The 18,186-nt window shown below is 36.7% G+C and overlaps 1 protein-coding gene across 5 annotated transcripts in view; it reads left to right on the forward strand.

Annotated features, from left to right (window-relative positions):
• The window catches only part of LOC104608371 (BEACH domain-containing protein C2-like), a 124,453-nt gene that overhangs the window by 52,999 nt on the left and 53,268 nt on the right, over positions 1-18,186 (forward strand). For all 5 annotated transcript variants that reach the window (XM_010274332.3, XM_088890206.1, XM_088890208.1 and 2 more), the window contains exons 8-13: positions 960-1,073; positions 1,912-1,988; positions 8,330-8,411; positions 9,488-9,817; positions 11,721-12,340; positions 15,100-15,184. In XM_010274332.3, the coding sequence (XP_010272634.1) occupies positions 960-1,073; positions 1,912-1,988; positions 8,330-8,411; positions 9,488-9,817; positions 11,721-12,340; positions 15,100-15,184 (1,308 nt within the window). The remainder of the gene's footprint in view (positions 1-959; positions 1,074-1,911; positions 1,989-8,329; positions 8,412-9,487; positions 9,818-11,720; positions 12,341-15,099; positions 15,185-18,186) is intronic.

Here is an 18,186-nt window from a genome sequence, read left to right on the forward strand (position 1 = left end):
CATAAAGCTAAGAAACTAAGATCACTAACAAATTAGTAAATAACGATTTACTGATTTATTATGCATTTTGACGTTTTTACAAGGTTATCTGATTTTCTTTTCTTGTTTTTAATTCTGATTTATTATAAATTCTAATATATTTATTTCACACTAGTAAATAGAAATGCATTTATTCTGATTTTTAAATATTAAAGTTATAATACATTATGTTTTATTATAAATTTAATAAACTGATTCTCCTTTTAGTAGTATTAAGATTTTGATAAATTCTGATTTCTTATAAAACTTAATGAATTTATTATGATTTTTAATACTAAATTTATAATAAATTATGATTTAGTATAAAATTTAATAAATTTATTCTGATTTTTTATATTAAATGTAGAATATGATTTATTATAAAATTTAATAAACATTTTTTGATTTTAATAAATACTAACTAGTTAATATTTTATTACTTGAAAAATATTTTATGCTTTATATTATAAAGTAACTAATTTATTCTTTTGTTTTTATATTTTCTTAATTATTTTTTATAAATATTTTATTTGAAATATTAAATAGAAATTATTAATGGAATAATTTATATTAATATACTGTATTATATTAATATATTATATTATTAATGTACATTAGTCGACATCCTATCGGCATAATAGGAAAAACTGTCTTTTTTTGGTTATTTGGACCGATTTGGTCAACATTTCCGAAATATAGGAAATGTCAACCGAAATAATGTAATTTTTATATTACCATCCATTTTCATGTCGGTGAGCCTTGACATCGACATATGTCGGGCGACATTAGCGACATTTCGCGACATTTAAACCATGCTGCCATTGTATTAGCACTTCTAGGTTCCCACCCACTGAATTCTTAAGATGATACTCTTTCCCAAGACCCAAGGCTCATATCTCCCTCATACTCTTTCTTTTCTTTTTTTTTTTTTTTAATTACAGATGGGTTCAAGCAAATTATCAACTGGGGTGAACATTGGAGACATAGAAGATCTCGTACACAATTTCCTAATTATCATGTTAGAGCATTCAATGCGACAGAAGGATGGCTGGAAGGTTGGTGAGCCTTTTTAAATCTATATCAGTTTTGTGTTATCTTTCTTTCTCATTTTGTTACTCTAGATGATGTGCATGCCCTTTAGGGTCCATTGGATTTTCATGTGTTTGTTCGGATTGTTTGTAATAGCCAACTCCAAGTAGTTGGAATAAGGTTTTGTTGAACTGAGTTGCTTGAGTGCTGCTATAATCATTGTTTGTATTTGCACTCTTTCACAAAGCTTAAGACATGGGGCTGCAGTTCTGCATGTTGATTGCTCATCACTGTTAATAGTTATAATGGAACAATTGTTATGATAGTGGACGCTTTATAACTTCTTACCCTTTTATCTTTAGAATGTTATCTGTGGAATCTTTGTGCTGCAAAATGGTTGGGTTTACTTGACTTGATTGGCAAGCCTAGTCTAAGGAAAACCTTTGTATTGCTGCCAAGTCCAAAAGTGATGTGTTTTTCCCAAAAAATAGGCCCTTATCAGCAGCCTATGATCACACAGGTTCTCTAAATACCTTCTGTTTTCTTTTCCCTTTTAAAATTATTCCATTATTTGGTTGCTTTATGTACAACTTAGAGTTACTTGACCTGAAGAAAAACCTAGTTTTCTCTATAAATTGCCTAGTACTCTATCAAACTGATATTTGTTTTTTCCTGATTAAGAGTGTTTACTGTATATGCTATTTTCTGGCATTCTATTTAAGGCTAAGTCTGAGCCAAGAAAATGTATGCTTTATTTTACTCATATTCTGACTTGGCTACAATGTAGGAAATTATTAAATATGAAATTCTCCTCCATGTTTATAAATCTCATTTTTTTTATTTGGACACCTTTTTTTTTCACAGGATATTGAAGCTACAATTCATTGTGCAGAGTGGCTATCTATGGTTGGTGGTTCTAGCACAGGAGACCTACGTACCAGGTATGTAGCATTGTTAAGCATTATAATTTATGTTAACTTTCACTGTAGATTTAAATGATCATATGATTTTTTTTTTTTTCACAAAAGTTCACTATCTTCATCATATCCATCAATGCCAGTGATGAGAATGAAGACTATAAATATGTGGAGGAGAAAATCCAAAGAAAATCTGGTTTCTGTTGTGCTACAAAACTTAGAATAATGATCAATGTTTCATGAGTCACAATCCAATCACAGAAGTTAAAAAAAATCCACTCACAGTAGTATCCGTTTTTATAGTAAAAAACGGTTCAAATGCCTTGATATTTTGGCTTGTTGTGCTTGATTTGCATACAGGATATGAATCGGTAATAGGTATAATTTATTTTGGGTTTATCTTTATTTTGGCTCTTTGTCTTTTCTGTGTCTATGTAGCATTACAAAACCTACTAATTTCTGTTTTGCAGGTGGAGGAAGCTGTTCTCTTTATTTTTTTTTTCTTTTTCATTTTGTTCTAACAATTTTTCTTCTACTACCTTTGTTGTTTAAAATTTTAGGTTCATTCAACTTTCTTGTATCTAAGAGTTGCACTTTTTTGGAATCCTGTAATAGGTGTCTTTTACTATGATTCAAGATGGTGGTTTGAGAATATTTATCTTGCTTATTCAGGATTTGTGGAAGTATCCAGTAGCAAATTACATTAAATGGGAGAGCCCTGCAAAAGACAAGAGAGAATGGTTAATGGGCTAGAACTGTTACCCTGATATACAAAGGTTCACCCCCCCTCCCCCATTTTGTTAGCATTGAAAAGTAGATCCTCCCTATGATTTCTGAAGTTGTCAAATGCAAAACCACAAAATACATTTAAAACGACCACATTGAATCATCAATCAAGACTTCCAAGACTCTCAGATGTAGGTGTGTTTAGGAATGATTTAGGTCAGGTGAAGGCTCTCTTTTCAGGCCCAATTGGCATTGGGGACTTTTTGAGGGCTGAAATATTGACAGCTGTGGAAGGGGTAATCAAAACAAAGGAGCTAGATGTGTGTAAGTTGATTAGAGAAGGAGATTCTCAATTGGTGGTTAGGTGGTTTCAAAACAAAGGGAATGACCTTTTGATGTACAAAAATGAGTTAAAGATGATTAAATGGATATCTAGGGTTGTGAATATTAGATTTGTGTCCAAAGGATGGCTAACCACATGACTAATGCTTTGGCAAAACAAGGGGTTGGGAGAAATCAAATGTTTTGGGCTAAGTTGTAGTTTTCTTTGGATTTGGAGATAAGCTGTTTTATTTCCAATTGCACTTGTATTTTCTTTCTCTTCTTTGACCAATGAAATTTGCAGTTATTGATAAAAAATAAAATCCTACTTTTCCTCCTCCAAACACACCAGCACAAAACAAAAGGAAGTAGGTTCCATGGACTAGTGCCTCTTCTGAAATAACTACCCAATGAAATGACACCAAACTCTGGAAGTCACCTTACAGTGAAGCAGTGGTGCATGGACATGGATACAGGAGTTAGAATCCAATGCATGTGCATGAGTCTGACATGACAAGACTGGAAAACATGGACTTGAAGACATATCTATATAAAAGGATAGAATTCATATTTTTGAATTCTAACAATATATACATACAAAAAGGGGTCTAAATTGCCTTTATTACTAAGGTTGTCTTTGGTAAGAGTGCAGATACTGATCTGAAGCGAATTTGCACTCTGATTCAGTTTTTCAGGCATTTGATAAGAATATGTTTTTGTACTGAAAATGAAAATAAACTTTTTATATGACACATTTGCATTCAGAATGGGAGCGAATGGAAGCTATCTTTTGCACTCATGGTTGGTTAATGTAAAAAAGGTAGATTCCAGTCTTGGAATTTGTGCTTGTACACACCAAAATAAAACACAAGACAAAATTTATCAATGCAAAACCAAACCAAGTTTGCATTTTTGTAACCCAGGCATGTTTGCATTTTGCATTGAACATATTTGCATTGGTACATTGACCAAATGCAGCCTCAGTAACATTTTATAGGAAAGCTGTTAACCATATTGTACATTAACTCTTCATTTATGTTATTTACGGTAGGAAAAGAAAAGGAAATGTTCTATATAACTGTTCCTCAACAATCCGTATGGTGGCAGAATCTGATAAGTGTCCAACAGGGACATGTCCATTTAGGAGAGTTCATGCAGCACTGCAATGCAGTAAATGTGGAACCATTTCAATTTCTGACTGGCATAAGCAGCATAGGTTTTCCATCTCATGACCTTTTGATATCAAGTGATTAATGGTAAGAATTCTGTCAGGCATTGTTGTTCATAAGAAAAATGTTACTTTGGAAGAGACACAGACATTTTAATTGAGCTTCTATGGAAAAGAACCATGATGATAATCAAGCAGGGAGTTGTAAAAACAACCACCCAATAAGATTCCATTTACTTCAAGTTTCCATATTCTTGCATCCTCCTCTCCTATATGGATTTGTGAGCAATTGGGTCTTTCAAGCAAATATTATGAGTTGAGATGTGAAAAGGCTTAGGGAGACCTCTCTAGCAGTCAGCAGATTTAGAAGGAAGAGGAAGCATTGAGAGGTTTTGGTTTTACGTGGTCCTGTTTTTTTCTGTAATTGGGGTTGGGTGTCATGTTGAATCTTTCTGTCTTGATGTTTACCTGCTTAGGGTCAGTTTGTTTTGTTTTGGGTGTTGTTTACATTTTTTTCATTGGGAGGAGAGTTAGGACTCTTGTTGTTTTTCTGGGTTGATTGGTGGGATCTGGAGTTTTTTTTTTCTTTTGATAAATTTTATTTTATTACCAAAATAAATCATTGATGTTCCTCCCCAACCTTGCCATCTGTGCATGCCGGCCAGCCATTACTTCATAGCATTCTTTACCTTTGAATTGTTTTTTTTTTTTTTTTTTTCTATTGCAATATGGAACTGGTTCGGAAAAAAATAGACAAACTAGAATATATGACCCGTCTCCAGGTTTATATGCAACATGTTTGAGGAACTCCTTCCATAAATAATTCCTTTACATGCATTACACCATGAGATATGGGACCTAGGCAAGGGTCCTACCCAAAGGAAGAACAGCCATATTTGCTACCAATGATCTTCCTCGACAATGTTCCTTTTTCACATAGGATCACTCCATTTGTCAAGTAAGTTCCTATTCATTGACCTAAAAGATTGAAGCCCCATCCCTTCTATCTGTCTTTGCACACCTGTGACCATGCCACTAAATGATGTTTCTTCTCATCATTGGGTCCATTCCATGGAAAATCTTGCTATATCTTCTCTAAGACATTTGCCACTTCTTTTTCCATTGCTTTTCTCACATTGTTGCCATTTTACCACGTCACCACATCCCTGCAACATCCATGATTTCTCCTCATTCATTGTTTGTTGTAGGTGATGTGATGCCAACCTCATCTGGGTTAATGATCTGCTTCTCACCATGCACCCTTATTTGTAGTGTAGGTGATGTGATGCCAATCTCACAATATCTGGATCATGATCTGCATCTCATCATGTTCCCTTATATTATTAAGATCTTCTCCTTTGTCTTTTTTTGACAAGTATTGAGATCTTCTACTTCCTATCTCCTCCACCATTTCCCCTTGGATGTCCATTTTGCCTATTCCACCTTTGGCATTTTCCATATCCATGTAAATTAATCTTCTCCATGGCTTCCATGGGGTTCTTACCACTATTAGAAGGATTTCAGGCCAAAGTCTTACAATGTACATGATGTTGTTCATGACGATATTTTCCATTGCCCGAATTTTAATTCCACTTCACTAGAGATGAGTTGCTAGCTGCTGTATGGATAGTCTAATTATAGAAGAGATTCTAAGGTGGTGGGGTCTGGATCCTGATTCTGTCATTTGGTGCTATAGGGACCTTCCAAATGAGGAATATGACAACTAGAACACAATGGGTGGTCAGGTCAGCAAATGCAATGGCAGATCTCCTAGCCAAACAAGGGACTTATAGGGAACATCTTTATTGGGATGCATTGTATTTTTCTGGGTTTTGAGAATTGTAATATCTCGTAAGGGAGAGGTCGCACCTCACACCTCTCTTGGGATGCTTGTAACAGTTTTAATCCTATGATAAATAAAATTTTACTCATTTATCAAAAAAATATTTGATTCCAATTCACAAGGATTCTAATCCATTCTTCTTAAAGTTTTGCATCTTTAAATTGCTGATTTTGATAATCTCATTAAGTTTTGGGAACATGTTTGGGTTGGGGATTCTCCTTTGAAAGACCAATTTCCGGCCCTTTTGCTATCTCCACCTTCAAAAATGAACTAGTTGTCACTTTAACTCAACTTCTGGGTTTGGATGGAACTTGGGTTTGAGAAGAGCTCTCAGGGACACAGAATTGGATAGTACCTTAACTTTCATGTCCATTCTTGATGGGGTTTTCTTGGAGCCTACAAAAACAAATAGCAGGATTTGGACTTTGTCTCCTTCAGGCTCCTTTACTTGTGCCTCCTTTAAAGCCTTAATACATCTGGTAGTTCCTATTGGCTTGTCATTCCCCGCCAAAGAAGTGTGGTGTCAACCTTTACCTCCGAAGGTTGGGAGTTTCTATTAGGAAGCTTTCTTGGAAAGAGTCAACACAGGTGATTTGATTCAAAGAAAAAGACCCAATAGTTGTTTATCTCTTCATTGGTGTGTTCTTTGCAAAGCTGCTGGTGAGTTTGGTTACCACTTACTAATATCCTGTGATTTGGAAAAAAATATTTGGGAATGGTTTGCTTCTTTGTTTGGGTGCAGGTGGATTTCCCCAATGAATGTGCAAAGTTTGTTTAATTCCTCTTCTTTCAACTGCCCAACAAAAAGGTCAAGGATCATGTGGAGATGTGTGAGAGCTGCTGTTTGCTGGACTATATGGGAAGAAAGAAACTCAAGGATTTTTTCAGAAAAGGAGAGAAGGTTGGAAACTATGCTAGAAGTGATCCATATAAGGGTAATACATTGGTTGAAAACAATGGACTTGTTCACAGATTATTCAGCGGATGATATGTTAAGCAAACAAAAGGAAATTGCAAGTCCAGCCTCAGTTAAGAAGACCTCGAATCCCACCTGGAACCCTCCACCTCTTGGTTTTATTGAACCAAATTTTGTCATTTTGATGGCAGCAGCATGGGGAATCCAGGGCCTTTGGGTATTGGGGGGGAGGGGGTGCTAAGAGATGAGAAAGAGAATGTAATAGCTATGTTCTCTGGCCCAATTGGAGTGGGAGACTCTTTGAGGGCTGAGGTGTTAGCAGCTTTGGAAGGGGGGTACAAAGGGCTAAAGACCTGAATGTCAAGAAACTGATTATAGAAGGAGATTCTGAGATTGCAGTGAACTGTCTAAAAGAAGACACCTCTAAGCTTTGGAGCTACAACAATGAAAAGAGAAAATTCAAATGGCTGATCAAGAACATGGAAGTTCAGTGTACTTGGATAAAGAGAAATGCAAACTCCTTTGCTGATGGATTAGCTAGGCAAGGGGTGAATAGGGATTCTGGTTTCTGGGCTCGGTTGTAATTGTTCTTTTCCTTTTGGATGCCTGCCCACTTTCTTAGGGAGTTAAGATGCTTTAGCTCCTCTACTTTGTAAGCTTATTCCTATTTATTGAAATCTGTTGTTATTGATAAAAAAAAAACTCCCAATACATCTCTAATTGTGTAAGGAATTTGGGTTCTAAAGGTGCAATGGACATCAAGGTACCTATTAAAGTGTCTTAATTTTCTCTTATTTGATTTATGTAGTTCTTTGCTATGGATTTTTGAGCCTTAAATGTGCAATTATAGTTCTAATGCTTGAAGGTTTATTAACTAATTCCATGTTTCTAGAATGCTTTCTTAATTTGTTAAATTTTCCAAATATCTTAGCGAAATATCTCTGAAATTTCTCCATCTCTACATGGTGAAATGTCCACCAATGTCAAAATTGCGAACCATGCTTGTTCATATCCATGCAATGCTTCTCAGTGCTCCCAACACAACTTACATAATACTTCCTTTCCAAGAACCATCTTGCCACACCTACTACCTCACAATACGATGCCTGTCTTTATTCCTTCTTAGGCAGATCCTCCTTTCTCAGCCATTTATATATGTCTTGACTCCCTTGTGATTGGCACCTGCCATTTCTCAATGTCAGTCTGGTCAGCTTAGTGTTGTTTTTGTTGTTGTTGTTTTCCATGTTGGTTCGTAAGTAGTTTTTATGTGGTAGATTTATTGGGGTTCTCTTTTTCAAGTTTTCAGAGTATTTTCCATTGTTATTGTTAAGAAAACTATCATTCTTTGCTCATCATTTTCCTTGTCTGGTATATTGTCTTTATGTTTGAAGGCGTGAAGAATCATTGCCTATATTCAAAAGAAGGCTCTTGGGTGGATTGCTTGATTTTGCTGCCAGAGAGCTGCAGGTGCAGGTAGTCTCTGTTCTCACTGTTCCACTGATAAAAAAGCAATTTAGTAAACGTAGGTTTTTCTTTTTAGTTAAGACTTTGTAATGTACGTGTCTTTTTATTAGTTTTGATGTATGACGAACTTTGTTTAGTATGTTTCTATTTGTAGCAGTTTATGATTAAAGATTCATTATTTATTTATTGATCAACAACTGTAACTTTAATTAAGAGTAAGCCAATAGCAACTGCACAATTGGAATTGGAGAGTAAATATCTTATCTCCACTATTCACAGATTTACAACTGAGCCCAAAAAATTTGTTCCCTTTCCCACCCCTTGTTTTTCTAAGGAATCAGGCATGCTGTTAGCTGTTCTTTGCACCCATTGAACTTTCGCATCCATATCCCTTGCAAGTCATTTTAACTTCTTTAATTCATTTTTGTACACCCATAGAGCATTCTCTTCATTCTTCAGCCACTTGATCACCAGTTGTGGAGTCTCCTTCTATTCCTTTTTTAATTTCTTTTAATGTTAATTACTCTTTTTAACTTCTGCAACTACTTAATTTTTGAATTTTTTTCCTCAACACCGGCTTCTCTTAACACTTGTGTGAATTCTTATTTCTCCTTCTAATGTCATTGTGTGCTTGTTGTAAGTTGTAATATCATATTAGATATAGAAAGTTGTACATGACACATGAGCCATGTGTTCAGGTTTCATAGTTGTGCAGCTTTTGGCTTCTTTAAAGGACTCAAAGGGATATGATCACATACAAATGTTAGGGAGAAGTAAACAATTTTATCAATTTAATGCATCCCTTCCTTTTAATTATGATGTTGGTTTGAGTTGCCGGCTCAAGCTTTAGAAGGACGCAGTATAGGTTAATCTGTACTATGGGTTGCTGGGTTGTGGCATGTGAATACAATAAGTTCTTTCTTGATGACCCTTGTCACTTACATCTCTTGTTTTATTAGTTTATGAGGAGGAATTTACTATATATGATTCAAAAAATTCACACAATTTAATGTCTATGAGCAACTTTACATGATAAGTGAAAATATCTACAATGATGTCTACATCCAGTTTTTCTTTTGCTGCAGACTCAAGTTATTGCAGCTGCAGCTGCTGGTGTTGCAGCTGAGGGTTTGTCACCTAAAGATGCCAAGGCAGAAGCAGAGAATGCTACTCAGCTTTCCGTTGCTTTAGCAGAGAATGCGATAGTGATTTTAATGCTAGTTGAAGATCATTTGCGGTTACAAAGCCAATTATTTATTGTTTCACACTTGGTGGATGGACCTGGCTCCTCCACATCATCTTCTTCACCCATTATTAGCCATTCAAATTCATTATCTAGAACTCCTGGTGAATCTTCAGAAGCTCTTAGTACTCAGAGATCATTATCAAGTGATTCTGCAGGCCTTTCTCTTGATGTATGTACAAGTTTTTAAGGGATTAGCTTACTATTTGTGGAATTTGACCGTTTAGACACATTGTTATTTAGTTAGTATTATGCTTCGATTGTTTGCTCTACTGTAATGTGGCATGTGTTCTTTCTGTCTCTTATTATCATCACATCCTGAGCACATTATGTATATCTGCTTCAGGTTCATGTGAACAATATTCATTGGGCATTGTTTCATTTTGGTTGAAATTTTGGTATGTTGGTTCATAGTAAGATGTTACTTATTGAATGCATAAAGCATGATTCTGACCAAAGGCATCAGACAATCTCAGTTCAGTTTTGCTTATTGAGTGCACATTGCATAATTTTGGTTCATGTGGGGGAGGGGTGTATCATGGATGCCAGATTATCCTGATGTCTGATAAAACACTAGGTCGAACAATTTTAGCTATACACCCAGTGTACTTTGCTCCACTTAATGGCAAATCGAGCAGTTCCCACCTCTGGATGAAATCCACCAATTATCTCATGGCCCTATTTGTACACCTGCACCTCTTCTTATCTTCTTGACTTAGGATTGAATTGAAATCTCCACCAATAGCCCAAGGGTCATCCCATTTCCTTCTTACTGTATTCAATTCCTCCTGAAAATCGTATTTTACAGAGGAGTCAACAAGCTGGTAAACCCCTGAAACCACAGTTGTCAAATTGTACTGCAACCAGAGGAGCTTAACTGAGACTGAGAACAAACCTACCTCCTTTTTCTTGATAAATGAACAAACCTACTCCTTATCCACTGGCTTAAACAAGCTGCTGTTCCAAATTAGTGCAATTCTCCCTGCTGTATTATCTTCTGGCACTACCAACCAATCACAAGGCTCAGGACCCCACACACTTCAAACCACCCCATACTTCAAATTCTGGAGCTTAGGTTCCTGCAGAATTACTATATCTGCCTTCTTTTCCCTCAAGAAACGTCCTGCAACTACTCTTCTTCTACCAGATCCAAGGCCACGAATGTTTCACAAAATTATTTTGAGAGTCTCCATCTGGAATTACTTTCTTGAAGCTTTTCTGCTCTGCTTGCGCTCCCCGCATTTTCATTTAAGCCCCTAGGAAGCGTAAGTAACTCTTTGGATTTCCTTCTGTTCTTTTTCCGTCTTTACCAACCATCTATTTTCAATCGCCATCAGGAGAGTTTTCGTTTCCTCCTCCATTCCTTTAAAGGACACCCCCAAAAAATCTCCAAAGCTAAGACACTTCGATCACATCATTTTTTTCTTTTTGTTTTTAAATTCTCTTCATTTTTTGATAGATGACACTGGCATCAGGAAAGTATGTACAAAGTCAGATCCCCACCGGGGGGGGGGGGGGGTTAAAACTTACCTCATCCAATAAGAAAGAAAAAAAAGTTGAGTCCAGAACAACTGCCCCCTATTTGCCCCTTGCTTGGCCAAAGTGTCAGACAAACCATTTGCTGACCTGGGTACCCATTGGGATCTGCTCTCCATATTCCTTGTTCCCCCTTTAATTTGCTTTAGCACATCTTTGTAGCTCAATACTGCTGTTTTCTCATCTCTTAGCCACCCTATCACCACTTTAGTGTCACCTTCAACAATTACTCTTTCCAAATTCAACTCTTTTGCTTTTTGTAGCCCACAAAAAACAGCCATTAGTTCAACCTTTGTAGAGTCTCCCACACCTTCAGGGCCTGAAACAAAGCTAGTATGCTCTTCATTATTTTCTCAAAAAACCTGCATTAGGTTATAGCTATTCCTATCTCAAGTAGCACTGCCTTTATCTGAGAAAATGGATATTTTTTCAGTGAAATTTCTTCATCATGATATATCTTGTTTACTTGATTTTCATCATTATTTAGTTTGATATTGACACAGTTTTTATTGCCTTACCATGTTTTTGCTTACAATCAGGTTCTTGCTTCCATGGCTGATGCAAATGGACAAATTTCTGCAGCAATGATGGAACGTCTTGCTGCAGCAGCAGCAGCAGAACCTTATGAATCTGTTAGGTATGCCTTTGTGTCATATGGGAGCTGTGCTCTAGATTTGTCTGAAGGTTGGAAGTATAGGAGCCAGTTGTGGTATGGGCTTGGCCTTTGCTCAAAAACCACCATCTTTGGTGGTGGTGGCAGTGGATGGGAATGTTGGAAATCTGCCTTGGAAAAGGATGTAAATGGAAATTGGGTTGAACTTCCTTTGATTAAGAAGTCAATTACCATGCTCCAAGCATTATTATTGGATGAATCTGGACTTGGTGGTGGTCTTGGAATTGGAGGAGGATCTGGTACTGGAATGGGAGGAATGACAGCGCTTTACCAGTTATTGGACAGTGATCAGCCATTCTTATGCATGCTTCGAATGGTACTTGTCTCAATGAGGGAGGAAGACAATGGAGAAGATGGTATGTTTATGAATACAAGAATTAAGGATGGCATATCAGAAGGATTACGTTGGCAAGCAAGCCATACAATGCCATTAGATAGCAATACTCGTTTGTCTACAAGGAAGCCACGGTCAGCACTATTGTGGAGGTAATCATTTGAAGCTTACTAGAGATATATTGAGTGGGTTTCATCTTTTCATTTAAACTTACCTTCAATCTAAGGAGCACATCTTTGATCCTAGGCTATAGGGCCTAATACATTAAATTCTTCAAATCATTACTTTGTTTTGATCAATAACTCTGCATGATTATTTATATTAAATCATGAAAAGGAGTGAGCTTCATGTCCTTGAGAAGGATCATGAAGAACAGATACAAAATTAGCAACTGAAAGCTGGCCATAGAAGCAGAAAAGTAGGGACTGAAGCATTTATCATCAGTCATAATTCTTGCAATGTAGAACCTGGGCCTGGGACTCCCAAGCTAACACCATTATTAGAATAACCTCTCTTGCTAAGAAATCCTCCTGATCATTTGTGGATCTAGGTAACATTAAAAAGAGCATTTCAATTCAGATGCTAAAATCTTTGCCTCTCTTACAAGATGTCTTGGTGTCCAAGTGACTTGTGTTAAGGAATAAAACCAGGATAATACAACCTGGCAGTCACTTCGACCATCAAGTTGGAGTAGTTGGATAACTTGTCCATTTGGAGTCCTTGAAGAAGGGCAAGCAATTCAGTAAATAAACTACACATGGACAAGTCCTGACTGTCTTAGACCATTACTTATAGTAACTATTCTGGTCATATCATGTAAGTAGGAAGTTACGTGAAATTACAGAGTAATCTCTTTGTGTATGATATGTTTACTAAAGTTCCCTTGCAGGACGATTGTGTTGATAAAATACCCCATATATGTGTGTGTGTATATATATGCCTTCTTTACATGGTATTAATAGGACCATAGTAGTTACTTTGGTCAATGGTCTAGAGGATTTGAGCTCCCTATCGTCTAACTTTTAGTGCCCAGAGAACTGTCTTAGAGGGGGGTGGGGGTTCATCCCTGAATTATGATTAAAGTGAACTTGGTGCAGAATAACAACTCATCAATGCTGAAACACAATTCTGATGATTTTCACTTCTTGCAAACCCTTTCTAGTTAATTGCCCATTCTATTTTCTCCCTCTCTCTCTCTCTCTGTGCTACTTTGATTGTACAAGGTACAGTAACCTTAAAAGCATTGTAAAGCAACCACAACTATGTTACTGTACTATTGGAGCACTTGTGATGGTTATATGCTTGAACAGACCTTATTACTTTAAGGCTGCCATGTTTATATGTGTTTCATAACAGTTTAAATTGACAATAAATTTGTGGTGACTCATCATCATCCTTGCTGATGTACTCTTTTCTTTTATTAATAATATTTTCTTTTTTATTTATTACAAATAAAGTTATAACCTAAGTAGGCAGGTTGAGGGGATGGCAGTTTGCTGTGTCATGCTAAACTTAGCATAGGGAAAGGGCGTGCAGCTGGTGGCCCACACTTGGCCACTAGGCCTGAAATGCAGGGGCTCTTTCTGGTTCTGCATCAATTGGACATGCAACCCTGTTGGATAGGCCACAAATATTTAGTTAATATTTTTCACTGGATAGATCTTGTATTTACAGTTTATATAATTTATATCATCTTTAGTATTTAGTTATATTTTATAGATTCAGTATGTCAATATGTATGTATTTTATAGGCTGGCTGGGTGTAAGAGATGATTCCTAACTTTGGCACTATTACTATAATTAAAATGCTCGGAAAATTTTCCTGGTTTATTTCTTCACTTGTAGAAATTGACTTCCTTGGAAGCTGAAGGGTTTGAAAAGATTCAAAATGGTTTCTTGCCGAATTTAGTTGAGAGGATAAAAAGAGGTAGCCCTTCAAACAAAATATGATCAGATGATTCTGGATCGTGCCTGTTGATCCAAATTTGTGAGGATATATCCAAATTTCGTGCTAATCAAATGGTTGGATTAGAAGAAATTAAGTCTGAGATTTCTGTCCACAAGTTGGACTGTTAACATGAACATGGTCCTCTCCATTTTTCTCTTAGCATTCTTCTAAAATTTGGTCTAAGATTGATAAAAACCATCTGCATCATGACCACACACAACCTTACAATTTGTAACTCTCAGTTGGAGCTTGCATGGCATCATCCTGTCATACCACTTCACCCTCTCTTGTGGTTTCAATAGCAGGTTATTTGGCTCCTGGAAAATATACCTCCAAAAATCTCTGTTTGCATCAGCTAATCCTTGTTTGAGTTCTCTGATATTGCGTTGAGCACCCTAAAAATCCCTTTTCTTTTGGCCTCCCCAAAACAATTGTTGTTTCTTTTGGCAGACTTGGTTCAGTATTTTTGTTGAACTACCCTTGTTTTGCTTTGTGGTTGCCAAGCTGGCTCATGTTGTGGCTTTGCTATATATTGCATAGCTCTTGGAATTTTATTTGTTTATTCTTTTGCTAATAAAGCTCTTTAGATTGGAAATTCATTAATTTATATTTGTGATGGAATCCATATCCTATTATCACTTGGTTTTAACTATTGAAAAAAAAGGAAAAGAAAAGAAGCTACAAGCCTTGGTGCAGTAGCTACATTAAGCAATTCTTGCTCCATGCTATTTTTGCCTTGCATTGGCTATTTTTCTTAGTGACTTTTTTGGTGATTAAATTCTTGAGATTATTGACTTTTCCCTCTTAATGGAATGGTTACAAGCCATATGACATTCATCCTAGGAATGCATACCAGTACATGTTTTCAGCAGTTTTGTAGGGGCTCTTCATTTTTTTCTGTGACTGTTAGTTCCATTTTTCATTATGTGCAGATGAAATTGATTTTGGGTTTATGTTGTACAGTGTGCTTTCATCTATTTTGAACATGCCAATTTCAGAGTCTAAGAGGCAGAGGGTGTTGGTTGCATCTTGTATTCTTTATTCTGAGGTCAGTTTCACTTATGGTTTTAAAAGTTGGTACTTTTCCAAATATTCCTAACATAGGGGAGTATCTTTTCCTTGTGTGTGCATCTGCAAGTCTCAATTACTGAAGAAAAAAATTAGTAGCTCCATGCTACCAACTCAAGACCTAGCTTTCATCCACTAGATTTATTTTACGTGTTTTTGCTTTTATCTCTGCTTTTTGCTAGAAATTCAAGAGATTTTTTTGATGGATAATGATAATGGTAATTTTATTAATTAAAGAACCAAGTATACATCATACAATTCCCCACTAAGAGGCGTGAGGTGCAGCCTCCAAACTACATCATAAAGCTTACAATTGAGTCCAAAAGAGCTGATTCCTGTGTACTCCTTGTTTAGCTAGGAGGTCTGCCAGCCCATTTGCCGATCTTCTTTCCCATTGAATTGTGACTGAAATATTTGAAGTCAGCCACTTAAATCTTCTCAAAGTCCCCCTGTACGGCCAGGCTTCCGTCTCTGGTTCTTTTAGCCATCCAACAACCAATTTGGAATCACCTTCAAATGGATCTCAAGAAAAAATGAATCTAGCAGCTGACTTCTTAGCTAAATCTGGGTTGGGTAGGGACAGTTTATACAGTGCAAATACTATGCCAATTAATTAGTGGGCTTTTGACTTTTGTTTTTTTTTTTTGCTGCCAAGGCCCTTGTACATCTTCTCATGTACATCTTTCCTTTATTTTTATTGAAATATGTCATCTTTTCTTATAAAAAAGCAAATAGATTTTGACATCTAGATTTCTTTATTGTTCCATTGTTCATATACTACTTGTGTACATCTTTTTATTTGTTATAATATTTTAATATAATGCCTCATTATTGATAATGAAGCTGGAAATATAATTGACATATTGGAATTGGAGTGATGAAAGAAGTTGTAACATTAGGAACCTTCACTTGTGCTTCTTTCTTCAAGTCCATCTCTCAACTTTCTACTCACCAACCCTTTCCGTCAAAAGAAATTTGGTGCAAGCCAGTTCCCAAAAAAATTATGGCATTTTGTTGGGAAGTATTCCATGGGAAAGTAAACACTCTAGATAACCTACAAAAGAGAAGACCTTTCCTCTGTATATCTCCTATTTGGTGTATCCTCTGTAGAGCTCACGGTGAGGATTGTTACCACCTATTAGTATCTTGTCCCTTTTCTGCAGACCTTTGGGCTTGACTACTTTCGTTGTTTGGGAGTAGTTGGAGTCTACTAGCAGAAGCTCACATGCTCTTCAACCATTCTACCTTTTATTGGCCTACAACAATAGGGAGAATCATGTGGAGATGTGCTCGTGCTGCCTTGATTTGGACTCTTTGGGAAGAAAGGAATTTCAGAATTTTTCAAGAAAAGGAAAGGAGCAGTCAGGAATTGAAAGACTGTGTGTTAAATAGGGCAATACCTTGGCTGAAGACCTTGGAAATCTTTCATCAATTCTCCTTTAATCACCTTTGGAGAAATTGGTCAACAGTAGCAAGGTGTTCATCTCTAAAGGACAAATCAATTACAAGCTGGTCTCCTCCATCCGAAGGCTCACTGAAGTTGAACTTTGATGGAAGTAGCATGGGTAATCCAGGATTATCCGGAATGGGGGGGTGCTTTGAGAAATGAGAAGGGAGAGATTTTGTTGCTCTACTCAGGTCCCTTGGGAATTGGGGACTCCATCAAGGCAGAACTTTTAGCTGCTATACAAGGGTGCAATTTGCAAACCAGCTGGGGGTACAACACCTAACAATCGAGGGGGATTCCAAAGTGGTGGTGGGTTGGTTGAAAAATCCTGAAGAGGCTGTGGCGTTACAAGAATGAAATGAAGGAATTTAGTTGGTTGACAAGGAATATGTTGGTCACTGTACAGTGGGTGGGGAGATCAGCAAATACTTTGCCAGATGTGTTAGCTAAGCAAGGGGTAAATAGGGAAGAATTGTTTTGGGCTCAATTGTGATTCTTGCTTTTCTTTCCTAGTTTACTTTTAAGATTCAAGGAGGGGCTGCAGCTCGTGCCTCTCCCTGGGATGTTGTATGAACTCACTCTAAATCTGCTTTTGAATTAATAAATTTATTATCATTCATAAAAAAAAAGAAGGGAGGCATCAGTCTTAGTAGTGGGTAAGTTGAACAGAGTGAAGCTTCTTAAGATGGAAGTAACCTAATGACAAACACTTTTACACCACTAACTTGTGGGAAGATTCAACAATTTAAACCTAGAGGCTGAGCAAATTGAGAAATTGGGTTGTAGCTGGGTCTTGGTGTCAACCTAAAATGATGCTGCATAATTTTTGCAATAGCCTTTTCTTGTTTGTCTTCCACTCTAAGGAAGAGGGTGTTCAAATCCTCCAGATTAGAAGTGTTGAGTTTTGACCTACGTGAATTGTTGGTTGAGTATTTTCATCTTGGAAGGTGGAGCTTTAATCAGGGGTATTAAGTTTCAACCTATGTGAATTGCTGGTTGAGTATTTTCAGTGCTCCCCTACACATTTAATGCGGGTGTACTTCTGTTGAGATTGGCAAATAGCACTGTGGGAGGTTTTTCAAGATGGACTATAACAACATTACAACACTGATTGGAGTTTCTGTTTAATTCAATGAGATTCTTATTTGGGGGAATTGTATTTATTCCACCCTTGAAACTTTGTATCTGGAGGTGAGTGACACAGATCTATATGCTCAAGGTTGTTCTTGAAAAGGAGGAACTCCACTTTAGATCAGTTTACTATCATACCAGGAGTCAGAGAATTTGGTATAAGCAATGGTATATTTATCATGAGTTTAAGTTGGAGTTGTCTGCTTTACCTGATTGTGTTTCTTCAATGAGATAGGTTGGTACGATTAGCTGGTTTGATGGTAATGGTCAAGTTCCTTCCACATTGACGTGGGGGTAGAAAAATAAGAAGATGGACTCTTTTCTACTTGCTTACAAGTTGAAGATTCTGCTTTTAATTGATATACTCTAGCTTGCTCCCAAATCTTTCTTATTGTGTCTGCCCG

The sequence above is a fragment of the Nelumbo nucifera genome, chromosome 6 (genome assembly GCF_055504915.1).
Source record: "Nelumbo nucifera cultivar China Antique chromosome 6, China Antique-T2T, whole genome shotgun sequence".
NCBI classification, from domain to species: domain Eukaryota; kingdom Viridiplantae; phylum Streptophyta; class Magnoliopsida; order Proteales; family Nelumbonaceae; genus Nelumbo; species Nelumbo nucifera.